Raw genomic sequence first — 27,840 nt, 5'->3', positions numbered from 1 at the left:
CTCCAGCTTCTGCTTGTCTATCCTCTGGCACCTTACATTTTGTCCCGAGGTCATGCCAGTCGGGATGCCCATCTGTCCTCTGTGGCACCAGTGGTGGGTTTTTGCCTTATCCAGCGATTGCTCCAACTTTGTGCCTGTGAGCTTAACCTGGATAAGAAAATGGTTCAGAAATCCACCCATTTTCCTAACCTGCTTACCCAAGGCAGGGTTGTGGGGAAGGGGGAGCCTATCTCAGCAATCATAGGCTGTAAGGCAGGAACAACATCTGGATACACACACACACACACACACACACAGCAGGGAAAGTTTAACAATGCCAGTTCACCTCACCTACATGTCTTTGGGCTGTAGGATAAGACTTATGTGGACACAGGGAGAACATGCAAACTCTATGCCAGAAAACCCACAAGGAAGCATGCAATTGTTAATTTAACAGCGCCCATTAAAATAACACGCACTTCGAAAGTCGTCTTTCTGCGAACATAGCAGTCGCCCAGTACGGGGCAATAAGAAACTTCAGGATGGTGGTGGGTGTGGAGGAGAGTGGTGGCTTGTCGTGGTTCCAGCCCTGTGCCAATAGCTGCCCATAGCTCGGCTACTGCCCGCGCGCCCCCCGAAATGGGTTATAAATAATGAATGGATGAATGTAAATCAGCTTGGGCTTGTGCTTATCGTAAAAACAGACCCCACATAAAAGTCTGCGTTCTTTATCTCGCCCTACTAAATATAGGAATTAACGTTTTCCGTCAGATAGTAAAAGGAGGATATGATTTAGGAAACGCAATCCATCTGACGATAAGAAGTTCGTAAAACAGCGCGCGCTGCCTTGGCACTGGAGCTGCTTAATCAATATCTCAAACAGCAGGTCCCACCCAAGGAGGACTTGGCACGCAACGTCAGATACCCGCGGGGGTCGTACATCGCAAATAATCCGCAGTCTAGACTCTTCAAAAATGCATGTGTTTTATGTGAGAGGACGGGGGAGAAATCGGGGTTATTAATATCTGATATGAGTCACTGTAGAAAAAGTTTTCTTTACAGGCTCCCTCGCGAGAGGAAGGGGCGAGATTTGAAGTCACGGCGAGGATTGGAAGGCAGCACTCACTCCTCAGGTCCCACAGCGGCAGACCCATCAGCAGGAGAATCGGCAGAATGCAGGATCCAAACCATCCCCATCGCCTTTTTTCCACATGCGCCATGAAGGGGACGCTTTGATCCACATGATTTTTTTTCGCCTCGGCACCCCTCTTGTTTTTCACCCTGGATTTTGCTGTTTACTTTTGCAAGATTCGTCCTCCTTTACTGTAACTGCTGTTGACATCGACAATATTTAACTTCTTTTTTTTTTTCGTTCCTTGCTCGCGGTCGAAGACTTTTTCTCCGACTGGAGAGAAGGTACGGTAAACTTTTAATATCAAGCGCATGCTTCTGCACCAACCACTGTGAGGGGAAAAGAGTGAGTGAGAGAGAAAGAAAGAAAGGGGAGAACTCAGAGTACGCAAGCGACTGAAAACCGTTAATCGCACTCCACTGAACCCCTGCACCCCCCGCCCCCTTTCCAAAAATTACAGGTACTTGTTTATTCACTTGTCTCGATTGCACTTTTCTGCGTTTATCATAACGATCGTCTTTCTTTGTCTCTCTTGCAGTTGGGTCATCCCGTCTTGGACACCAAGAAGTGGACAATCGGGCAAAGGACTCTTTATTATTATCATTATTGTTGTTTTTATTATTACTTTAAATAAACGCGGCTGCGCTCCTCCAGGAAAACGAGGAAGCGCAAATCATTCTCAGCACTATGAGGCCGGGGTGGATGCTAACCCTTTTTGTGGGATTTGCGGCTGTCCGATATTCTTCTGGCAAAGCCGATGAAGGTGCAGCGGATCCAGACGTGGTGAAAGCCAGCGAACCACGCGCCAGCAGAGCCAAGAGAAAGGGAGGCGTCCAGGATGTGCTAAAGGGGTAATTTCATACTTCACATTCTTCTCACATTAATTAATGAGGCGCTCTGGAGAGCGAGCTGCTCTGCTTTGAAAGCCCGTTAGGTTTGCCGTTGAACTTTTGAAAGGAGCCAACAGAGAGTATTAGTTTATGTATGTATGTATGTATGTATGTATGTATGTATGTATGTATGTATGTATGTATGTATGTATTTATTTTGATCAGATACTATTAACCTAGTTATGCATCTAATGGGACAGGGGCGCGCACTGGATTTATAGCCCGTAAATGCGGCACAGGTGTGGATCGTTTCACAAAGAACACAACTTAACAGCATGGCGGCGTTTAATTGAAAAAAATGGCATTAATACAGAAAAATAAAGACAGTGTGACTATACAAACCTGCGCTGTTTTCATTGCTGCTCATCGTAAAGCGATAAATTGTGTCGCGTTTGTTCTATAAGGCGCCTTGCGGTGGTCCAGTCGGTTAGTTGTCGTATATTAAAGCACTGATTGACTGAGCGATTCGGGTATGGTAAAATATTTATACAAATACATGCAGCGCTGATTTGATTTTGGCAATGTACAATCAATGAATCAATCGTAATTTAAATTATTTTTCCGGTTATTGCCTCATTTTCCAAATCGAGTACAACACTTACGATACACAACTGGGCAATTCTCTTTATTTGCTTGTTTTGCGATTTGAAGCAGGTGAAGTGACTTGCTCAGGGTCTCACAGCGTCAGTAGTACCAGGACCTGAACCCACTTTCTCAGGGTTATGGCTTTTGTTGTTATATCCTTAACTTCAGTCCCGTCCAGGACTGTCCCGCCTTACATCATCCAGGTTCCGTAATGGGTGTTCATATTTTTTCAAATTCTTCCATGCATTTCCTTCCATCCATCCATCCATTATCCAATCCGCTATATCCTAACTACATGGTCACGGGGGTCTGCCAATTCCAGCCAACACACAATTTAGAATGCACCTAACCTGCTTTGGACTGTACCCGGAGGAAACCCACGCAGACACGGGGAGAACATGCAAACTGCGAGGCAGCAGCCCTACCCACTGCGCCACCGTGCCGTCGCATTTCCTTTTATCCACTTATTTTAGTTCAGGTTGTTGTCATGGTGAGGATCGTAATGCCGTTATAATAATAATTAATTATTATTATTAGGATATCATCAGCGATGGACTCACTCCGCTATATGTTTCCTAGATAGGCGCCGATATGCAATTGAAACGTGCAGCTTCAGAAGATATGCGCACGAATAAAATTATTGTTAATTTATTCAATAATGTGTAATTAATATATTACTAATGTTATAAAGTTATTGTAAAATTATCCTGAAACCCGCGTAATCAAATTCAAGATCGCGGAGAGGCAGTCAGTGTCTTTCCAGGTAGACATCGCGGGTTTCACAAAAGGAGATGAGGGGACAAATGTGGACGAGACGTCAGTCCATTGCAGGGTCCACTCCTCAAGACGCATACTGGGACAGTTTAGCATCGCCAGTTATCCAGAGGCGTCTTTGGGCATTTCGGACGAAAACCGCAGTGCGTGGGGCGACAAACCCACGCAAACCCAGGGAGAAGGTGCAAGGACCACACAGATAGCGGCAGGGTGCAGAGATCGAAGACGGAAGGCGGTCGGATGGAGGCAGCAGCGCTCCATCCCAGCGCTCGGTGCTTCCCACCCCATGTTTGGAGTTCGCCTAATGAGGAAATAAATGCGTTCGCGTTCTTATTCTTATTCCAGACGTTGCCATTCATAATGTTACTATTCCTAATCATTCTTTGAATACGGAGAAAGGATGGATTACTTACGAGGTTGCCAGTAAAATTTACTTTTTTGCTTTGTTTTGATGACAAGGATAATTATTACTTACTTCACACCTTTATCCATGACAATTCACACCATTTAAGATGCAATTGGTTGCATTTATTTTGTTTTTCGACTTGGAGCCCAGGCAGGTGAAGTGACCTGCTCAGGGTCACACAGTGGTGTCAGTAGTGGGATCTGAACCCAAAACCTCAGGGTTTAAACACAAAAGCCTCAACCACTACACGGCAACATCACACACTTAAATAGTCAGACTTGCTTAATGCCGTTTACAGTCGCCATAGTCCAATTATAAGAATTGTTATAACAGCAATTGTTAATTATTTTGTAGAATTATAACATTCTATTAAAAACAAACATGGGAATAAAAGTAGTTTTACTTTGATAATATCTATTTTGGCTTACTCATAATATGAGAAAAATGGCCTCTTTAGCTTGATAATTTCAGAATTTTACTTCTTCTAATTAAAGTATTGGCAAAGTCTGCACATTCCAGCTCTGTTGGAGAAGTCCAGCTTGGCTGGAAACAGTGGAGGCTTTTTTGAAGCCTTCATTATTAATATTATTATTTGTTCAATATTTAGGAGTGTGCAGAGACAGACGCTATGAAATGTTTTTTAGAGGAACAGGAGAAAAGAAAAGAGCTGGATGCACATTGATTTCTAACTAATCATTCAATCATTCAGTGAGTCAATCAAAATGTATATCATTTCTCACAGAAATAATGATTATAAGGCATCCTATAAAAATAGCAGCATACGATAAATGTGACAATGTCATTCTGTTGCCGTTTTACACATTTTAGAATATGAAAATAAATGTCCAATACCTGACTGCTAACACAAAAATATTCAGGTTTTTTTATATGAAGTCATTGTACACACACACATACATACTGAAAAACTATATATATATATATATATATATATATATATATATATATATATATATATATATATATATATACGTATGTATGTATAAATGTGTGTGTATATGTATATATATGTATATGTGTATGTACTGTGTATATGTAAATATGTGTGTATGTGTATATATATATATATATATATATATATATATATATATATATATATATGTATCACACAGTGGTGTCAGTAGTGTCAGTGGCCTTAACAAGCGCACCACACATTTTAAATGTATATCTATCAATGTAATATCATGCCTTTCATATATCTATCTATCATATAGTGTGTTTTCTATCTATCTATCTATCTATCTATCTATCTATCTATCTATCTATCTATCTATCTATCTATCTATCTATCTATCTATCTATCTATCTATCTATCTATCTATCTATCTATCTATCTCTTCCTCTAACAGTAAACAATCCATTCCAGTCTCATTTTCTTCCTCTACCACTCCCAGGCAAATTTCTCCCTCCTCCTCCTCTACCCTTGACTCCAATTCTCTGGGCGACATGACTGGTACCCTTTCAAACTTCACTCAGGAGTGCTTCCGATGCCAAACCTTGGTCTCCAGGAAGAACTTGTGAGTCAGGTGGGACCATCTTGTGACAGCTCCCAAACCCAACAGAACTCCCATGCTGCCCTGCAGGTGTCCAAATGGAACTTGACAAATGTGATACTGTCATCCAGTGTACTGGGGAAAGGCAGGCAGATGAGTGGCAGATTCCCGCTGCACCTAACATTTTTTGGCCTCCTGACTGGGAAAGAGAACATCACCTATCCCGGTCAGGAGGCTGCCTCATTTAAACAATCCATCCATTATACAGGCCTCCTGGCCAGGTAAGGGACTTCTATCCATCCTTGCAGGGACAGTCAGCCCATCTGCCTCTCTCAACACACTGACCTCCCATGCCAGAGACAGAGAATGCGCTGCCTCTCTTCCAGACCTTCCATTATATGTGCCTCCTGTCCAGGTAGAGTGTGGGGTGTGTATATACAGGGTATACAGGGATACAGGGATATATATATGTGTGTGTGTGTGTGTCCTTCATTCAGACCAATGTGCTTAGCCATCCAAACCTTTAGACAGCCAATCAGAATTCTTATTGCAATGAGTTGCTTTTCTCTAATTTCTAATTTGTTGTTCAGCATGGCAGGGCTTTTCTGCATTTTTTAATTAAAAATGGAAGTTCAGCCACTTGTAGAGAAACGTGCCGTCACATCCAAAGGCTTGTTATATGAATCCCATTAAACCTAAAATAACTGCAGCTTAGCTTTTCGCCCCTGATGGATTGGAAGTTGTATTCCTTAAAGTTGTTGGCCAGTGAGTTCACATCCATAGCCTCAGTTGTTGTTCCTTTTTCTCATTTGTGCTTTGCTTGAATGCAGTACATGATGAGCTTTTCACTTTCTGTGTCTGCCGTAGGACAATAATTATAAAAAGGTTTTGAAGACAGTGCAGTGTGAGTTAGAGTTTTGTAGCCACTTCAGCCTTTTTGGTCTGTGAACAGCCGTGCTCCATGTATCTCTCAGCATACCAAAAGGCTTACATGTTAAAATGTGATTTGTACAGCGCTCGTCTTCAGTCTTAACACAGATTAACTTCCCAAAACAATATAACTAGCTACAGATGTGCAAAAGTATTCCTGCATTTTTTCTTTCTTGTACTTATGATGTCCATATGCATGTAACGATATGTTGGAATTACCAACTCATTTTTACTCATGATTGAGAAAGGCGCAGCACCAAAGTCGTAACCTTCAGGGCATGAGGACTTGTTGTAGGTCTTCATTCATCCACCAGACAGATCATTGACCACGATGAGTAAGCACACTTTATCCGAATTGGAGCGCATAGCCACCACTGATGCAGGTGCTTAGTCTGTCAATTCAGTTCAGTCATCTTACAGGCTTGAACCCTCAGAGGGGTCTACTCCCACCCCCTGGCCTGTTTCTGGTGGTCAATGTCACGTTAACTAGGGAGTGGAGTGGAGTGGAGTTAGAAACCACAAGTCTGGACACCTGCCAGGCTCCCTGGGCGGCCCTGGCTGAGTCCTGTGAGCCACCTGTTGTCCAGTCCTCTACCAGGGTATCTTTGTAAGGGTGGCATTGCTCTTTCATTTTGTTCTATTATCTTGTCATAGCAGCCTGTGGAATGTCCATGAAGGCAGAAAATCCCCTTTACACACCGTCATTGCTTGCTTAATGCTGGAATTGTGTGGCATTCAAAGAGGAGAATTTGAGCAGATATTTAGCATTTTAGGGACGGCCATCTTACATGTTTCTGATTCTATGGAAAGGCAAGAGAAAGATCCAACTTAACCTCCAGCTCAGCTTCTGAGCACTAACTATACTAATACTATACTATACTATACTATACTATACTATACTATACTATACTATACTATACTATGTAGCAGTATAGACTGAGCAGGTTTAGTAAAATGATGTTTTGATGAATAAATATGTGTCTGTTGCTGCTAGCCTTATTTTTACTATGCTATGCTATACTATGATATGTTATACTGTACTATTCAGCAGTATTGACTGAGCAGGTTTAGTAAAAGGATGGGTTGATGGATTGATCAGATTGTCTGTTGCTGTTAGCCTTATTTTTTTATTATATTATACTATACTGTGCTTTGCTATACTATACTGTATTGTGAAACACACCCACTTATGTAAGTTCCATCCATCCATTCTCCAAGCCACTATATCCTAACTACAGGGTCACTGGAGTCTGCTGGAGCCAATCCCAGCCAACACAGGGCGCAAGGCAGAAAACAAACCCTGGGCAGGGCGCCAGCCCACCACAGGGCATACACACACACACACACACACACACCCACAAACCAAGTTGAATGAGGTAAATTCAACATATTATGAAATACCATTGAAATTGAACTATACTATACTATACTATACTGTGTGAAGTGCCCACTTATAATTGGAATGAGGCAAGTGCAAACATCATGCATTACCATTGCAATTAATCTATATTATACTATACTGGTATATATACATTATCTAATAGTGTAATGATGTCAGTTAAGAGGTGGATTGATGAACAGATGCTTGTCTGTTGACATTTGCCTTAATATTTACTATACTATACTCTGCAAAAATACTAAAACAGGCAAAACATCCGTATTACCATTACAACTCAACTATACCATTCTATGCTATACATTATGTAAGAATATACACTAAGTGGCTTCAGTTAATTAACAGAGTGATGGGTAGATATGTGTCTGTTGCCTCTGGCCTCATTGTCTACTATACTATATTACACTATACAACAGTATAGACTTAGTTGTTTCATTTAATTGGTGGATTGATGGACAGATATGTGTCTTTTGCTGTTAGCTTTACTGTTGATTATACCATACTATATTGCATAGCATGCCCTCTTATGTAAATGGAATAAAATAAATAAAAAGCATCATGTATCACCATTACAACCAAACTATACTATACCATACCACACCATACCATACCATAGCATCGCATGTAGCAGTATAGCCTAAGTGGGTTCCATTCATTTATACTATACTATGCTATACTATGCTATACTATACTATACTATAGCATGTAGCAGTATAGCCTAAGTGGGTTCCATTCATCTATACTATACTACACTGTACTGTATTATACTATACTATACTATTGCATAGCATGTAGCAGTATAGCCTAAGTGGGTTCCATTCATCTATACTATAATATACTATACTATAGCATACCATAGCATGTAGCAGTATAGCCTAATTGGTTTCCATTCATCTACTATAATGTACTATACTATACTATACTATAGCATGTAGCAGTATAGCCTAAGTGGGTTCCATTCATCTATACTATACTATACTATACTATAGCATACCATAGCATGTAGCAGTATAGCCTAATTGGTTTCCATTCATCTACTATAATGTACTGTACTATACCATACCATAGCATGTAGCAGTATAGCCTAAGTGGGTTCCATTCATCTATACCAAACCATAGCATATAACAGTATAGCCTAAGTGGGTCCCATTCATCTAAACTATACTATACTATACCATACCATAGCATGTAGCAGTTTAACCCAAGTGGTTCCCATTCATCTATACTATACTATACTATACTATACTATACTATACTATACTATACTATACTATACTATACTATAGCATGAAGCAGTATAGACTAAGTGGGTTCCATTCATTGGTGGACTGATGGAGAAATCTTTGTCTGCTGTTCTCAGCCTTCATGTCTACTGTAAATTGCTCTCTTGTGAGATGAATGCAAAGTCTCAGTATTACCATTACACCTCTACTCTACTCTACTCCAGTCTACTCTACTATACTAAGAGGATGGCTTCACAGTGGTAAATGCTGCTACGCCCGTATTCAGTTCCCGGCCTGCTACTTATCTCCTCGTTTTCTTCCAGTGACTTCTTTGCTGAGTGCTGGACTGAAGTCCCTTCCAGACTTTGTGCCCCCATTTTGCCCTGCTACTTCTGTGATTATCTGAGCCTGCATGGATTAGGCTGAGTAAACCAGTGGGTTGCTTCTGCTTGCTCAGTCTTACCCCTCAGGTTTAACATTCCCTTTACTGGTTGCTTCCTTAATTCCTGGTGAGTCTATGGGGAGGCTCAGATTGGGTACACTGAAGCTTACCATTAAATTCCCTTTGTATACTGAAGAATATTGCAAACCCTTCATGCCACCCTCAAGCCTGGCGCCAGCCGTAGTGCACTACACAAGTGGCCAGCCCGATGGTTAGTTCCTTTGTTTCCGTGAGGCCCATGGAAGGTGAAAGTGCAGACTCATTTGCCGGGCAGTGCCTCTCCACGCCAGCACAGCAGTTCTGCAGTACCTCCATATTATCAAGCAGGGGTCCTGCTCTGTCTTGCTTTGGATTCAGTGACTCACAGGGTCCCCTGACACTAAACTGGCATCATGCCTGCAGGGCTGAGCCACTCCAAACATAATAACACAATTGCCCATGACAGCTGGTAGAATAAAGTCCCGCTTCCATTGCCATTTTCTGGGTGGCTGGGTGGAGGCTTGGCTGGAAGTGCTTTCCATTGCCATTCAGCCGTGCCCACTATTGACCTCAGAAGGCCCGCTCTCGTATCTCCACACAGAACATCGTTATAGGTGGGTCTCACAATCGAGACAATGTTCTTGCTGTAGTGATGTCAGTCGAGAGCCATGCTCATGCAGCTCAATGCTTCTTTTTACAGCTTTTGGAAAATGTGCACAGAACGGGCGATTTCGACAACAGTGGGGTCCACCCATTCCGTCATCAGCGGAGCTTTCCTCTCGAGCGCAGCTGTCGCTGAATTTGGACTTTCAGCTGAGTCTTCAGTTTGGAATCATGTACCCAGCTGAAATAATAAATGGCAGCAATTTCCATGGGTCTCCTAACAATGCTTACTCCAGTTTAGTGTCATGGGGGTCTAACAGCACAAGTGAGGGTAGCGAGGCAGAGAGGGAGAGCCCCCCTCGCAGTTAGAAGCCTCAAACAGATTCTGTACAGAGAGGTCTTCTTCCTAAGGGGCTGCTCTGGAAGACCCCCCGAGTTTAAGCAAGAGAAACCATGAAATACTCCTGGAAACACCACTGGAAATGCTTGGCACCTGCTGTGAGGTTACTGATAATGTCATTTTAACTAAATTGAAGATCAACACAAAATATACCCGAAAACAAATGATTAGAAATGAATGCTTTATTATATTTTGAGCTCACACAGAATTGCTACTTATACCTGTAATACTCTTTCATTTTATTCTGTGATTTTATTGAAGCAACTTGTCGTTCGTCCAAAAAAGCAGAAAAGCCGCCGCCTAAAGCTTGAACAGTGCGGCATTTAAAGAGGAGACATTTTACCAGTATGCTTAGCGCTTAAAGGACGACTCTCTCAGGCTTTTGATGCCATTGTAAGGGTGGGGCTTGAAAGCAGAAGGACCCCACTTAAACCCCAGCTCAGCTTCTGGGTGTGACACCAAACCGTGTTAAACTGCTTGCATTCTTCTCTGTTTTGTGAATTTTGTCGGCTAAGTTGTGAGTTGATTTACGACTTGTAGATTTGTTGGTTTCTGCTGTCCTGCTGCCTCAGAGGATTTTTGTTTCAAACCCAGCGTCTCCCTCTCTCTGTGCTCTTGACTGATTCTTTTAAGGTTCACTTGGGTTTTTCGGTGAATGTTTTGTTTTTCTCACAAGATCTACAGAGTAGGCAGATTCAAAACTCTAACCTCGCATAGATATGTGTGCTAACTGTGCCATGTCTGCTGTGGACTGCAGTTCCATCTGAGGTTGGGTCCTGCCTGGGCACCATGCTGTTAGGTTCAGCCCAAGCTCCCCATGACCCTGAAAGCAGAGGGAGTAGGTTCAGTAAAAAGCTGGATTGATGGGTACTTGTTGGTTGCTGCTTGCATACCCGACTATACTATAGCATACTCTAGTCTGTAACATGCCCTCCAAAGTAACCAGAATGGGATCAATACAAAGCACCACGCCCCACTACTGCAGCTTAACTCTACAATAATATACCATACTGTAGCAGAGTTATACTAAACTATGCTGTCTAACAGTATGGGGTCCTATACAATGTAGCATGTCCTCTATAGTGACTGGAATACATACAAAGCATCATCTATCACCATTACAGCTTAACTCAAAAGTAATATACCGTACCATACTATACTAAACTATGCTCTCTAACAGTATGAGGTCAACAAAAGGGTGTTTGTCAGTTGCTGCTTGTCTTAATGTTTACTATACTATGTATATTATCCTATACTATTCTATCCTATACCATTCAATGTAGCGTTCCCTCTAAATTAAGTGAATAAGAATAAATACAAAACTTCACACATCACCATTACATTTTATACTATACTATACTATACTATACTATACTATACTATACTATACTATACTATACTATACTATACTATACTACGTAGCTGTATAGACTGAGCTGGTTTAGTAAAATGATGGTTTGATGAATAGATATTTGTTGCTGCTTGCCTTATTTTTACTATACTATACTATACTATACTATACTATACTATACTATACTATACTATGTTGCTGCATAGACTGAGCTGGTTTAGTAAAATGATGGTTTGATGAATAGATATTTGTTGATGTAGCCTTATTTTTACTATACTATATAACAAAAGTGCTATGCTATGCCACATTATATTACACTACACTATGCTATACTATACTACACCGCACCACACTACATGCTATACTGTACTGTATTATACTATTCTACACTATACAGCTGTATACACTGAGATAGTTTTGTGAAATGATGATTTGATGAATAGATATTTGTCTGTTGCTGCTAGCCTTATTTTTACTATACTGTGCTATATTATACTGCCTAACAAAATTGAATCGGGTTAAAGGTTTTGTGTGGACTATTTGTCAGTTGTTGCTCATAATTGTACTTAATAAATATACTCATAAATGTACTTCGAAGACCTCCTCAATCCCACTAACATGCCTTCCAATGAGGAAGCAGAGCCTGGGGACTCTGAGGTGGGCTCTCCCATCTCTGGGACTGAAGTCACCGAGGTGGTCAAAACACTCCTTGGTGGCAGGGCCCCGGGGGTGGATGAGATACGCCCGGAGTTCCTTAAGGCTCTGGATGTTGTAGGACTGTCTTGGTTGACACGTCTCTGCAACATCGCATGGACATCGGGGACAGTGCCTCTGGATTGGCAGACCGGGGTGGTGGTCCCCCTCTTTAAAAAGGGGGACCGGAGGGTGTGTTCCAACTATAGAGGGATCACACTCCTCAGCCTCCCTGGAAAAGTCTATTCGGGGGTTCTGGAGAGGAGGGTCCGTCCGATAGTCGAACCTCGGATTCAGGAGGAACAGTGTGGTTTTCGTCCTGGTCGCGGAACAGTGGACCAGCTCTTCACCCTTAGCAGGGTTCTGGAGGGTGCATGGGAGTTTGCCGACCGGTCTACATGTGTTTTGTGGACTTGGAAAGGCATTCGACCGTGTCCCTCGGGGAATCCTGTGGGGGTGCTCGGGAGTATGGGGTACGGACCCCTGATAAGAGCTGTTGGTCTCTGTACAACCGGTGTCAGAGCTTGGTCCGCATTGCGGCAGTAAGTCGAGCCCGTTTCCAGTGAGAGTTGGACTCCGCCAGGGCTGCCCTTTGTCACCGATTCTGTTCATAACTTTTATGGACAGAATTTCTAAGCGCAACCAGGGTGTTGAAGGGGTCGGTTTGGTGGACTCAGGATTGGGTCACTGCTTTTTGCAGATGATGTTGTCCTGTTTGCTTCATCAGGCCGTGATCTTCAGCTCTCTCTGGATCGGTTCGCAGCTGAGTGTGGCGGCTGGGATGAGAATCAGCACCTCCAAATCCGAGAGCATGGTCCTCAGCGGAAAGGGTGGAGTGCCCTCTCAGGGTTGGGGGAGAGATCCTGCCCCAAGTGGAGGAGTTCAAGTATCTCGGGGTCTTGTTCACGAGTGAGGGAAGAATGGGCGTGAGATCGACAGGCGGATCGGTGCATCGCAGTGATGCGGGCTCTGCATCGGTCTGTCGTGGTGAAAAGGAGCTGAGCCGTAAGGCAAAGCTCTCAATTTACCAGTCGATCTACCTTCCTACCCTCACCTATGGTCATGAGCTATGGGTAGTGACGAAAGAGCGAGATCGCGAATACAAGCGGCTGAAATGAGTTTCCTCCGCAGGGTGTCTGGGCTTTCCCTTAAAGATAGGGTGAGAAGCTCAGTCATCCGGGAGGGGCTCAGAGTAGAGCCGCTGCTCCTCCACATCGAGAGGAGTCAGATGAGGTGGCTCGGGCATCTGATCAGGATGCCTCCTGGGCGCCTCCCTGGTGAGGTGTTCGGGCACGTCCAACGGGAGGAGGCCCGGGGAAGACCCAGGACACGCTGGAGGGACTATGTCTCCCGGCTGGCCTGGGAGCATGGGATTCTCCGGAAGAGCTGGAAGAAGTGGCGGGGAGAGGAAGTCTGGGCCTCTCTGCTTAAGCTGCCCCCGCGACCCGACCTCGGATAAGCGGAAGAGAATGGATGGATGGATGGATGCTCATAATTAATGTTTATTACACCAGACTATACAGGGAGGGCCATTTATATGGATACACCTTAATAAAATGGGAATGGTTGGTGATATTAACTTCCTGTTTGTGGCACATTAGTATATGTGAGGGGGGGAAACTTTTCAAGATGGGTGGTGACCATGGTGGCCGTTTTGAAGTCGGCCATTTTGTTTTTCAATAGGAAGAGGGTCATGTGACACATCAAACTTATTGGGAATTTCACAAGAAAAACAATGGTGTGCTTGGTTTTAACGTAACTTTATTCTTTCATGAGTTATTTACAAGTTTCTCTTTGTTTACAGCCATTGACATGTGCAGAGGTTAACACGTGAGGAGCGGATAGAAATTGTGTTGATGTCTGGTGAACGCAGTAACCGGGTCATTGCAGCAGATTTCAATGCAAGACACCCTACGAGACCACCCATCTCCCATGCTACAGTTAGCAAACTGCTTGCTAAGTTTAGTGAAACTGGTTCAGTGTTGGATTTGCCAAAATGTGGGCGCATGAAAACTGTCACTAATGAAGAAACATCAGTGGCTGTCCTAGCTTCATTCAGCAAGAGCCCACAGCGTAGCACTCGCCGCGTGTCACTGGAGAGTGGCATTAGTCGAACATCCCTTCGGTGGATATTAGCTACTCACAAATGGCACCCTTACAAACTCCAGCTACTGCAGCATCTCAACGAGGATGACTCAGATCGGCGCACTGAATTTGCAGAATGGGCAAAACAAAAATTGGAACAGGACCCTCAGTTTACGCAGAAGATTTTGTTCAGTGATGAGGCAAACTTTTATGTGAATGGTGAAGTTAACAAACAAAACCACCGCTATTGGTCTGACACTAACCCACATTGGATAGATCCCTCCAAGACTGTTGGAACAAAAAATTGATGGTATGGTGTGGTATATGGGGTACAAAGATAGTGGGGCCATTCTTCATCAATGGAAACCTCAAGGCCACTGGATATGAGAAATTGCTACATGATGATGTGTTTCCCTCTTTATGCACTGAAGCTGGCACGTTCCCGAGTTTTTCCAGCGAGATGGTGCACCACCACATTATGGGTGTCAGGTCCGAGCATTCCTAGATGAACAGTTTCCTGGAAAGTGGATTGGTCATCGTGGGCCAGTTGAATGGCCCCCAAGGTCTCCCGATCTGACCCCCTTAGACTTTTATCTTTGGGGTCATCTGAAGGCAATTGTCTATGCTGTGAAGATACGAGATGTGCAGCACCTGAAACTACGGATACTGGAAGCCTGTGCGGTGTTGCTATCAGTGTGTGAAGAGTGGGAGAAGAGGGTTGCATTGACAATCCAACACAATGGGCAGCACATTGAACACATTTTATAAGTGGTCAGAAACTTGTACATAACTCATGAAAGAATAAAGTTACGTTAAAACCAAGCACACCATTGTTTTTCTTGTGAAATTCCCAATAAGTTTGATGTGTCACATGACCCTCTTCCTATTGAGAAAACAAAAGTTGGATCCAAAATGGCCGACTTCAAAATGGCCACCATGGTCACCACCCATCTTGAAAAGTTTTCCCCCTCACATATACTAATGTGCCACAAACAGGAAGTTAATATCACCAACCATTCCCATTTTATTAAGGTGTATCCATATAAATGGCCCACCCTTGTACTATACTGTACTGTACTGTACTGTACTATACTACAGAAAATATATGCTGTGCCACATGCTACACTATGCTATATTATACTACACCACACTACATTCAATACTATGCTATATTATACTGTCTAACAGTATGGAGTTGGGAAAATGGTTTCTTGTGTGATATTTGTTAGTTGTTTGCTTGCATTAGTGCTTATTATGCCAGACTACAGTAACCACACCTCACTCTACTCTACTATATGACATTTAAAGTGCCCTGGGTCAGTAAAAGGGTAGATTGATGGATATTTGTTGGTTGCTGTTTATCTAAATGTTTATTATTTCATACTATACTAAACTACATTATACTTTAGTAACACATCCCCTAAAATGACTGAATTGGGATAAATATAAAGCATCATGCATCACCATTACAGTTCAACTATATTATACCATACTGTATCATACCATAGTATGGGTTAAGTAAAAAGGTGAATAGATGGATATTTGTTGATTGCTGCTTGTCTTAATGTATACTATATCAGACTATACTATGCTATACTAGACTATACTATTTAGCATGCCCAGAATGGGATAGCATCAAGCATCACCATTACAGCTTAGCTCAACAATAATATACCACACCATAGCTTGCTACACTACACCATGCTATTTAACAGTATGTACTCAGTAAAAGGATTGATTGATTAATATTTGTCAGTTGCTGCTTATCTTAATATTTACTATGCTAGACTACAATGTGGATTGATGATTGTTTGTTGGTTGATGCTTGTCTACTATACTATACTATACTATACTATACTATACTATACTATACTATACTATACTATACTATATGATATGCCCTCTAAAGTAAGTGGAATGGGATAAGTGCAAGGCATCATGCAACACCACTACACCTTAACTCAACAATAATGCACCTTACCATACCACACCATACTATTAACAGTACAGGTTCAGTAAAAGGATGGATTGGTTGATATTTATTTGCCGTTGCTTACATTAATGTTTACTAATCCAGTCCCTAACCTTAACCCTAATCCCATAGTATACTACACTATACTTGAACATGCCCCGAGAGAAACAGGAATGGGATAGATACAAAGCATTGTGCATTTCCATTAAAGATTAACTCATGCAAGCAAGAACTTCACTGTACTGTAATATATGTGTCATTAAAGGTACTATCAACACATCAATCAATTAATTTATTTCCATTCCTTCATACAGCAATGCATGTCACCTGCTGTGCTGCAGATTTCTAGTTCAGGGAGATTGTGATGGCTGTATAGGCAGGGTGGTTCTGCAGTTCTCTACACATCACAGTTTTGAGTTCTCAGCTGGTCGTTTTTCCAGGTGGAGTTTAAAATTGTCACTTTGTGTTTGTGGTTTTATCCCACATCCTCAAAGACTTCTACGTTAGCATGACTGGTGACTCTGGCATTCTTTGGTGACTTCAAAAAGTAATTTTGCGATGTTGCAGCCTTGTACTAAAATCCCTTAAATTCATTTTTTCCCTCATCAAGCAACACTCAACACACCAGAATGACACAATGAGATCATTTTAGACAATTTTGCCTATTTCTTAAAAATAAAAATGTGAAATATCCCGTTGACACAAGAATTCAGACCCTTTACTCAGAACTTAGTGGAGGCCCCTTGGGCAGCCATTCCAACCTGGAGCTGTATCAGTTATTGTCATTTTTGAACGATTTCTTTCTTTATATGTTAATGTATTTTGTGTTATGCTTGTATTTACAGTATATACTGTGTCTTTAAATGTGAGGCCATTCTGTGTACATTGTAGGAGGAGCCTTCAAGAGGTGTGGCCACACTGACATCCCTGCTGCTGGCCCCTCCCCTTGCCTTCATCAGGAGGCCTGAGCGAGACACCCAGCCAGTGGATCACTGAGAGTCGATGTCAGGAGAATTTCTGGATTTTTGCTTCCGATTTTGCTTGTGGATTACATATTGGGACTTGTGTACCTTGGATAGCCTTTGTAGGAAAATCCTTTTTGTCTCTTTTTGCTCTTTTAAGCATTTTGTTATATTTTGTTGTAATGTTTTGAAATAATGAAGCTATGCTTTCTATAGATTCTTTGTGAGATGTCTCTTCTAGTCAGAGTTTTAAATAGTGTCTCATTATAGTTATGCATTTTTCTGAGCCTTTTGTGGTCTTTTTTAACTTTTTTTTTTTGTTCTTTATTTCGCCTTATACAATTTCTTGTATTAGGAATTTGCTCGTTTTCACATACCCCTTGGGGTCAGAGCACAGGGTCAGCCATTGTACAGCGCCCCTGGAGCAATTACAGGTTAAGGGTCTTGCTCAAGGGCCCAGCAGAGTAGGATCTCTTTTGGCAGTGACAGGGATTCGAACCGGCAACCTTCTGGATACCAGCGCAGATCCTTACCATTTCTGAGCCTGCTAGCCTGGAAGCAAGCAGGTAGTTGTCTTGGCCAAGCTGATCTGAAGTGAGCCTCTTCTGGGCTGGCAAGGGAAAGTTCCTGACCTGTTTTATGCAATTTTAAAGACCTCAACCCCCTTTTTGCCATGCTTGTGTCTCAATTCACAACACTTATATCAATTCTATCAATGATATACTTTGTCTTTTATATGTTGAGCCCAAGGGGGTGGGGCCCCTGATGTTGCACTGGTGTGGTGGAGGCTCAGCCATTTTTGCACTCACTTTGTGTTTTGCGATTTTGCAACTGGTGTTTTTGATTCTCGAGAATTTTTACTCTTTGGATTCTGGTTCTTTTTTTGATTTCTCTTTGAGCCAGCTTTCTCGTATTTTGCGTTTTACATTTTTTTAGTTCTCTTCTTCTTTATATCCTTGAATATCTGAAATAGTCCATCCATCCATCCATTATCCAACTCGCTATATCCTAACTACAGGGTGACGGGGGTCTGCTGGAGCCAATCCCAGCCAACACAGGGCGCAAGGCAGGAAACAAACCCCGGGCAGGGCGTGCACACACACACACACACACACACACACACACACACACGCACACACACTAGGGACAATTTAGGATCGCCAATGCACCTAACCTGTATATCTTTGGACTGTAGGAGGAAACCCACGCAGACAACATGCAAACTCCACGCAGGGAGTCCTAACTGCAAGGCAGCAGCGCTACCCACTGCGCCACTGTGCCACCCTCTGAAATAGTCCTTTTACAAATAATTATAAAGTCTTGTGAGGTGTTCCCAGTATGTAGTGGTCAGTACCTACCCAAACTGGTCCAAGGAAGGATGGACAAGCAAATAGGGTCAAGGGTGCCCAAGAGTCGTTTATGCACATGGTGTGTCAAGTCTAGGCTTCACAGATTTTTTTTTTTTTATACTAATCTTATTTTATTTCATATCTCATTAAAAACAGTTATGAATATAAAATCATATTTAGTTTTTCTCTTATAGCTCCTTTTCCTTTTCCCGAGTACAGTTCCCCGGGGAAGCAGCCAAGGCAAGCCGATTGCATAAAAACATAACATTCACTGAAATTTAAAAACATCACAACTATATAAAGTTTATCTAACGTTTTTCACTTAAGTAAAGCTACACAAACACAGGTAGATGATGCCAATCCCAAGTGGACTGGGTCACGAGTCGACACCTTTATTACTGTTCCTGGCTTCTGCCCACAGTCTGGCTGAGATGCTGCCCTTAGTTGTAAAGCTTGTGTTAGTTTGCATTTGAACGTGGCAGAGATCTAAAAGCAGACACTGGCCCAAAGAAGACTATAAATGTGCTCAGCTTCACCCCTTCTGTACCCAGAGGTCTCTTACCATTGGTTGGCATAATTCCAGCCATCCTTTTCTGATTGGCCTTCTGCCTGATTGCAGTATCTATCTATCTATCTATCTATCTATCTATCTATCTATCTATCTATCTATCTATCTATCTATCTATCTATCTATCTATCTATCTATCTATCTATCTATCTATCTATCTATCTATCTATCTATCTATCTATCTATCTATCTATCGTGAGGGTTGATCTTTTCATAAACTGAGATATCTCCTTTAATCATTTTAATCATCCTCTGTGGAGATGAAACGTTTTGCATATTAGTTAAGGCACTCCTGGTATTCCATAAGACCCCTTTAACCACATTTATTCTTTTCCCCCAACCTTTCTTTCTCCGGATCTCCCAAACACTACTATGTCTTTGTCCAGGTTGGCCTTTACTAATGAGTCCCATTTCGCCCCTTTCCATACTCTCATGGCCGTGGGGGGCTAGGCTTCACAGATGGGTCAAAAACGTAATGCGCGCCATGAGAGAAATATATCAGAACACACAGAGAATCGCAGCATGTTGTGTGTGGGGCTGCGTATCTGCAGGCTGGTCAGAGTGCCCATGCTGACTCCTGCCACTGAAATGGGCACGTGAGCATCAGAACTGGACCATGGAGCAATGAAAGAAGGTGGCCTGGCCCGATGAGTCACGTTTTTGAGTCTTTCCTATGGACAGCCGGGTGCGTGTGCATTGCTTACCCTGAGAGAAGATGGCAGCAGGGTGCATTATGGGAGGAAGACAAGCCAGCAGAGGCAGTGCAATGCTCTGGGCAATGTTCTGCTTGGGAACCTTGGTTCCTGCCATTCATGTGGATGCCACTTTGACACGTACCACCTACCTGAATATTGTCGCAGACAAGTTTTCAGGAATGGTTTGAGGACCATGACAAAGAGTTTAAGGTGTTGACTTGACCTCCAAATTTCCCCAGGTCTCAATCCCATTGAACGTCTGTAGGATGTGCTGGAAAAACAAGTCTGACCCCTGGAGGTCCCACCTCGCTACTCACAGGACTTAAAGGATCTGCTGCTGACATCTTGGTGAAGATACCATAGGACACCTTCAGTGGTCTTGTGAAGTCCAGAGTCATTTTTGCGACACAAGGGGGTTCTGCACAATATTAGGCAGGTGCTTGTAATGTTGCGGTTGATTGGCATACGTACTGTAGATATTGGAAATGAGAGCATCAAAGTGTTGGGTTGTTAAGGTGGAAAAAAAACATTAAGCTCACAAATGAAAAACTCAGGACTGTCAACCTAAGAGATGTCTTGGCCTTCTCTTAACAGAGAACTGTCCTCTCTGAGGTCGGGGGTCCACAAAGAACGCTGACTTCAAGTTAAACTTTGGCTTTGGGAGGAACCTCGGGCTGTGGGGCGAAAGTGACATCAAAGGTTCGCTTGACAATTCCTAGTCTGGTCCACGGGAAGCAAAAGAAGGAGCTGTCAAGGGCTGCGTTCCCCCTGCTCATGGTCAGCATGTGTGACATCTCAGTGGAGGACTAAACCACAAGGAGTGACTCCCCAGTACTGAAGAGCATGGCTGAGTTTGGAAAAATAGTTGACATGCAAAGCTCCCCAAAGGCAAACTTGGCTCAGTCTGGTTTGGGACATATTGAGTCCACTGCAAACCATGTGGGGGGGAAAGAAAGGATGGACATGTGCCACCCAAAAGTACGTTGGAAGTGGAAAAGAAAACGTCAAGGGTCCCCTGTGGGAACAGCGACATTTCTAGGGTTTACAGATAGCAGAGTCTTCGCCCCCTTCCTGATATTTGCATGTGGTCTTATTCAGCAGTGAAAAATGAATGGGGGGGTCCCACAATGGAGTTACTCAGTCTAAGAGGGAGAAGTGGCCATGGAGTCTCATTTCATGTGTGACTTATACGTATGTTGTAACATCGATGAGGGGCAAAGACCTAAGTAATGAACAAAAATATCAGGGGCTTACCGCTACTAATCTAGTACATTATTGCAAAAAAGGGGTCAGAGGTTAGAGGCCTCTGATGCCCCCTCTCCAGGCGCCACTGTGTTGGAATGCGTGATGGTCAGGGGAGCAACTTCTAAAGTAGGGCAGGCTGCTCTAATGGAACCAAAAGCACATTACAAAGGACACAGTCAAGCAAAGCTGAAGTTCCTGCATCCTGGTAAGGCCATCATGGAGTGCCCTGTGCCCTCTTATGTCCAACATGATGGTAATCAGGGAGGCCGACTCCATTCTGGGTACATGGGGGTCAGGAGCAGAGAGGAGGATGGAGGGCTGAGGTCAAGCTGCTGGTTGTCAGTAATCTCATCTGACATCCTTGGCACAAAGTCCTGGTCACGCTGCAGGCCACTTCCAGCTCAAGGCTCCATCTACCGTGGTGGTGCTGCTCCAGGGTACAATTAAACAAGCAGCCCTCCAACTTTATGAGATCTGGCATCCATCCATCCATCTATCCATTATCCAACCCACTGTATCCTAACTACAGGGTCACAGGGGTCTGCTGGAGCCAATCCCAGCCAACACAGGGCACAAGGCAGGAAACAAACCCCAGGTAGGGCGCCAACCCACCGCAGGGCACACACACCCACACAAAGCACAATTTAGAATCGCCAATCCACCTAACCTGCATGTCTTTGGACTGTGGGAGGAAACCCACGCAGACACGGGGAGAACATGCAAACTCCACACAGGGAGGACACGGGAAGAGAACCAGGATCTCCTAACTGTGAGGCAGCAGGGCTACCCACTGCGCCACCGTGCTGCCCTGGATCTAGCATTTTTATTTAAATGTAAATAGATTAGGCATACATCTTTAGTTCTTGTGCTCTTTTTACACTTTGTTTACTGTGTTTGTGTAGTTTGCTTGTGTAAGTGAGAGCTGTTGGTTTGTGTAGGCTGCTGTAACACTCTGGCTGTCCCCTTGTGAGTAATAAAGTTTTATATAGCGCCTTCTGTATTAATGATAAATCTTTATACAAAATGCCATATCTATCTGTTTTATGTAGTGCCTTTCATATTCTTCTGTTTAGTTTATCTGTCTTTAAAAATGTTTATATAGCATCTTTTATATCAATAATATGATGCAGTATCTGCCCAGCAATAGAAAGAGCACACGACACGTGGTTCACCCTTATTAGGGCTCGTCAGGTGTACGCACTTTTGTATCGCCTCCTGAGAATCAAACTTTGCACGTCGGTGCCTGAGGCGATGCCTCTGATGCTGTGCCACGGCAGCTGGTTCGCCTACTTGGGAGGGTGAAGAGCGGAGTACTTTATTACCTTCTTCATTTTCTCAGCTCACCACAGTGAAATTAAAACCTGGATGGAGCAGAACTCTTTCAAATTAAACTGCAACAAAGCTGAACTCCTGCATATTGGCACTAAAGCGCTACTTATGAAAAATGAGCTCCTTCCCAGTCTCTCTTGACGGTGATCTCATCAGACCTTCTTCTGATGCAAGGGATCTGGGTGTCATTTTTGATTCCTCCCTCTCTTATTCCGCCCACATAAACCACATTAAGAAACTTTCTTACTTTCACCTCCGTCACGTATCCCGTGTTCGCTCCTTCCTCTCCTTTTCTAACGCTGAGAAATTTGTCCCTGCTTTTATCACATCCTGCAACGATTATTGTAAGTCGCTGCTGGCAGGTGCCCCTTCGAATCTTATATCACAGCTCCAGTTGATTCAGAATTCTGCTGCAAGAGTCCTGACAACAGCGAGCACATCACAGCCATCCTGTTTCGCCTTCACTGGCTCCCTGTGTCTTACAGGATTGAATCTAAAATTCTATGAATAACCTACAAAGCTTTAAATGGCCTCGCACCAAACTACATCGGTGACCTTCTCCATCACTACGTGCCTGTCCGCCCACTAAGGTCCTCTGATTCTGGTGATCTTGTCGTGCCTCACACTAACCCGAACTCTATGGGTGACAGCAGGGCCTTCAGCTCCATAGCACCCAGATGTTGGGATGACATCCTGAAATGAATTAGATCAGCCGACTCCATCCAGTCTTTTCAAAAAACAACTCAAAACTCCTCTATTTAGGAAGGCTTCTAACTTAATTTAACTTAATTTAACATTCTGCCCTTTCTGTCAGTTTACCTCTCTGTCCAGGTGCTCAGGGTCATTTGTGTGTCTGTTATATCACAAATTAGGGTATTTGTTGGGTTTTTCTGTTAGTGTTGAATTTAATATTTTACTCTGGTTTATTGTCCTTTGTTATCTGTTTTATTGTTCTATTCAGGAAAACATTTGTATCCAACGTTACATATACCCTACTGGTTTTTTTTTTCCCTAAGACTCTGTGAAGCGCCTTGAGCAAGGGAAAGGCACTATATAAATAAAATGTATTATTATATTATTATTATTATTTGGTCTGAATCGCAATCTGATTATTTAGATGGCAACCTACTAGGTAACACTTGTGGCAGGTCAGCCGGTCGGCAAACATCCGTCATGTCCTCTCAGTTGCGAGACGCAGCTCATAGATATGTGATACTGTATCTGCCAAATGGTATTTTGATTATTAGCTGACCAACCACAAGTGTAATAATCACATTGCGATTCAGACTATATATATATATATATATATATAAGTGGCATGCGGCTGGGGGTGGAGCCCAGCCAGGACGCCTGGGAGGAGGGCTTGTGCCTCCTCCAGACCACGAGGGGGCGACCGCCCTGGTTGTGTTGGGGGCCACGGGTAGAGGGCTTGGAAGCCCAACCCTGTAGGGGCCAAGTGGCCACCGCCAGGCGGTGCCCCGGCGCCTGACGAACCCTGGACCTCAGCACTTCCGCCACACCAGGAATTTTAAACGTCAGAACTAACGCCTCTCCAGTCTCGTTATTTTTGGGTCCCCCCCTCGTATATAATATTGGGTGATTTTTTTTTAATTTTTCTTATTATTAAACAATTGTATTTAACTTGTGTGTCCGCGGGGGATTGCCGGGAAAGCAGCTGGAGCCCATCCGGGCTGGTATTTAAGGGGCTGCCTCCCTTCATTCATCAGCAAGAGTCGGGTGGAAGTGGACAGAGCTCGGAGAGAGGAGTGGAGGTGGCCAGGAAAGGCACTAAAGTCTGTGAGGCCTGGATCGGTGCTGGAGGCAGTGGGACGTGCACTAAAGACTTGGAAATATTGTTCTTGTAAATAAATGTGTGTTGGGTGAACAACGATGTCCGTCTGTCTGTGTCCGGGGCCAGTTCCACAATATACATTATTTATATATATATATGTATATATTGTGGACTTGAACCCGGACACAGACAGGCGGACATCGTAAGTTCACCCAACACACGTTTATTTTCAATTATTTACAGTGCACTCCCCAGTGGCTCCAGCACCGATTCCCCCAATGTCCAGGCCACACTCTTCCAGTGCCTTTCTCCTGGCCGCCTCTAGTCCTCCCTCCAGCTCCATCTCTCTTCCACCCGACTTCCGCCAATGACTGAAGGGAGGCAGCCCCTTAAATAGGAACCCGGATGGGCTCCAGCTGCTTCCCGGCATTCCCCCGTAGCCACGCCCCAGTGTGGCGGAAGTGCCAGCTGCGCACCTGGAAGCCGTCCGGGTGTCCCCTGTCGTCTTCCCCCCAGCACTTCCTGGTGTGGCGGAAGTGCTGGGCTCCAGGGATATCCGGGCACCGGTGGCCACGGGTCCCTACAGGGCTGGGCTTCCAATCCCTTTACCCGAGGCCCCCAACATAACCAGGGCGGACGCCCCCTTGCGGTCTGGAGGAGGCACAAGCCCTCCTCCGGTCCTCCTGGGCGTCACAATATATATTTACAGTATATATAGCATCTTCAACATCGTGGTGGCATAGTGGGTAGCGCTGCTGCCTCGCAGTTAGGAGACCTGGCTTTGCTTCCCGGGTTCTCCCTGGTGGAGTTTGCATGTTCTCCCCGTGTCTGCGTGTTTTCCTCCCACAGTCCAAAGACATGCAGGTTAGGTGCATTGGTGATCCTAAATTGTCCCTGGTGTGTGTGTGTATGTGCCCTGCGGTAGGCTGGTGCCCTGCCCGGGGTTTGTTTCCTGCCTTGTGCCCTGTTGTTGGCTGGGATTGTAGTTAGGATATAGCGGGTTGGCTAATGGATGGATGGATCTTCAACATCTGTAAAAATTTGAAAGAGTGCCTTTCACATCTAATCTTTCAAATTGTGCCGTTGAACATCTCTCTATGGAAATGTATATAGCAGCTGTCATGTCAATATTTTATACAGAACAAGTTACATCCGTCCTTCTATTTATTTTATATAGTGCCTGTCATATCTATCCATTTATTTTAAGTAGGGCCCTTCTGATCTGTCTATAAAAATTCATATAGTATCTTTATATTTGTAAAACTTGAAATAGTGCCTTTCATATCTACCTATGAAAATGCACCCGTCATATTAATGTGTTCATCGTAGAGCAGATGAATAGATGGGACGCCCACTGGGTCAGTCAGTTATTTTCCAACCTGCTAATCCTAACTAAGGGGTCACGGGGGTCTGTTGGAGCCAAGAACAAATACACTGACAGACCTTACAGACCGTTCCCCGAGGACGCCGCTTGGCCAAGTGATGCAGAGGGCAGTCCCGTACACACACCTAGCGACAAACGTCAGAACTAACGCCTCTCCAGTCTCGTTATTTTTGGGTCCCCCCCCCTCGTATGTAATATTGGGTGATTTTTTAAAAATTTTTATTATTATTAAACGATTGTATTTAACTTGACTCCTCTGTCTGTGTGTTTGTTTGGGTCAAATCTTGCAACTGATTTTAAGCCCACATTTGGCGAAGCGAATTTCTTCAAATTTTGCATCGACGACAATACAATAATCTGTCAAAGCCAAAGCAATTGCATAACAAATTTCGCCGTAATTAATGGTTCTGCGATTCCAATTAATGCACACACAACAATGTGCGCCCCGCGATTTTATTTAGTCACACTTAACCATGAAAATTGTGGTTAAATAAATTTTTTTTTTTTCTTTTTTGTGCATTTATAACTAAAGTAAATAAAATCGGGACGGCACGGTGGGGCAGTGGTAGCGCTGCTGCCTCGCAGTTAGGAGACCTGGGTTTGCTTCCCAATTCAATGTGATATTGATGAAAAGTTAATTCAAAAAAATTTACTGAAGTTTTACAGTTTTAAAGTTTAAAAAGTATTTGTGTGTTAATTTCAAAGCCAAACAGAACGAAAACGTATAACGCAATGAATACCTGTAACGTAACATGAAACATAATTTACTTTCAAACTATTATGTTTTACTATTTTTTCTAATATGGTTAATTACTCGCTGTAATGTAAAATAGTTAGTTCTATTATGCATATGTAATAATTCCCATTAAATAAAAATCTGTTTAAATTGTACAGTAATCCCTCGCTATATCGCGCTTCGACTTTTAGGGCCTCACTCAATCGCAGATTTTATATGTAAGTATATTTAAATATATATCACAGATTTTTCGCTGGTTCGCGGATTTCTGCGGACAATGGGTCTTTTAATTTATGGTACATGCTTCCTCAGTTGGTTTGCCCAGTTGATTTCATACAAGGGACACTATTGGCAGATGGCTGAGAAGCTACCCAATCGGAGCACGCAGTTAAGTTCCCTGGGTGCTGATTGGCTCAGCGATGGAGTGCAAAATTCAATTCCGCTTTGCATTAGCCAGGAAATCTCGTCTCGCTCATTCAGCATCAGCGTGTTTCGCTGTGTAAAGAGTTTAGTTTCGTCAATGAACTGCTCGATGCCCACTCTGAGACGCCGAGCGACGAAGATTTGGCTGAGATGACCAAGTCAGCGAGCGAGGAAGATAAGGAACAAGAGGACCAAGCACAGGAAGAACACACCGGCCTAACTGTCGGGCGTCTCGTGACCATTCTACCAATGCTCTCCAGATATCGGTTGAAGAATGGGACCCGCAAATGACTCGTTCTTTGCAATTTAGAAATGCTCTTCACAACGCCATGGAAGTCTATAAAAACCTCCTCACACAAATGAAAAAGCAGCGCCAGCAACTGCCAATCACAATGTTCCTTACCCGCAAAACACCGCCTAGTGCGCCTTCAGTGGAAGAAGAAACTCCAGACGACGACGACGGCAGTGATACAAACAATCGCTTAAAGAGGCTCCTTTGTTAAAATTCAACTCATTGTTATCGGACAAGTCATTGTTGGTGACTACCCATAATTCATTTTCTACGTACGTTTAGTGTCACTGTACACACATTTTACTGTATACAATTTTTCTTGCATTGTACGTTTTTATTGCTGGTGGCCTGTCTATCGTAATGGCTGTAACATATGGGATATCGGAGACGCTCGATATCTTTAAAGTAATAATTAGGTTTTACTGTATATAAACAGTGTGTTTACATACATAGTTTCAACGAATCTTACCTAATATCTAAGAGAATATAAAGGGTTTATGCTGTATAACTGTGCGGGAAATGTTTATAAGAGTGTGGGAGAGTTTATAAGAGCGTAAAATATATAAAAATAACCATATAAACATATGGTTTTTACTTTGCGGATTTTCACTTTTTGCGGGGGGTTCTGGAACGTAACCCCCGCGATCGAGGAGGGATCACCGTACATCCACATTCCCATAGGCGAGCGGCAGAACCGCAATGTGGCTAGCGTGT

General features: G+C 43.3%; 1 protein-coding gene across 1 annotated transcript in view; it reads left to right on the top strand.

Annotated features, from left to right (window-relative positions):
* Nucleotides 1-1,001: 1,001 nt before the first annotated feature.
* fbn1 (fibrillin 1) overlaps nt 1,002-27,840 on the top strand; it is a 260,794-nt gene continuing 233,955 nt past the window's right edge. The window contains exons 1-2 of the mRNA XM_039771381.1: nt 1,002-1,395; nt 1,650-1,962. Of these exons, the coding sequence (XP_039627315.1) occupies nt 1,799-1,962 (164 nt within the window). The 5' untranslated portion in view covers nt 1,002-1,395; nt 1,650-1,798. The remainder of the gene's footprint in view (nt 1,396-1,649; nt 1,963-27,840) is intronic.

This window comes from Polypterus senegalus, chromosome 12 (assembly GCF_016835505.1).
Source record: "Polypterus senegalus isolate Bchr_013 chromosome 12, ASM1683550v1, whole genome shotgun sequence".
Taxonomy (NCBI): domain Eukaryota; kingdom Metazoa; phylum Chordata; class Cladistia; order Polypteriformes; family Polypteridae; genus Polypterus; species Polypterus senegalus.
The sequence above is the reverse complement of the archived record's forward strand: the minus strand, read 5'-3'. Positions and strand labels throughout refer to the sequence as shown.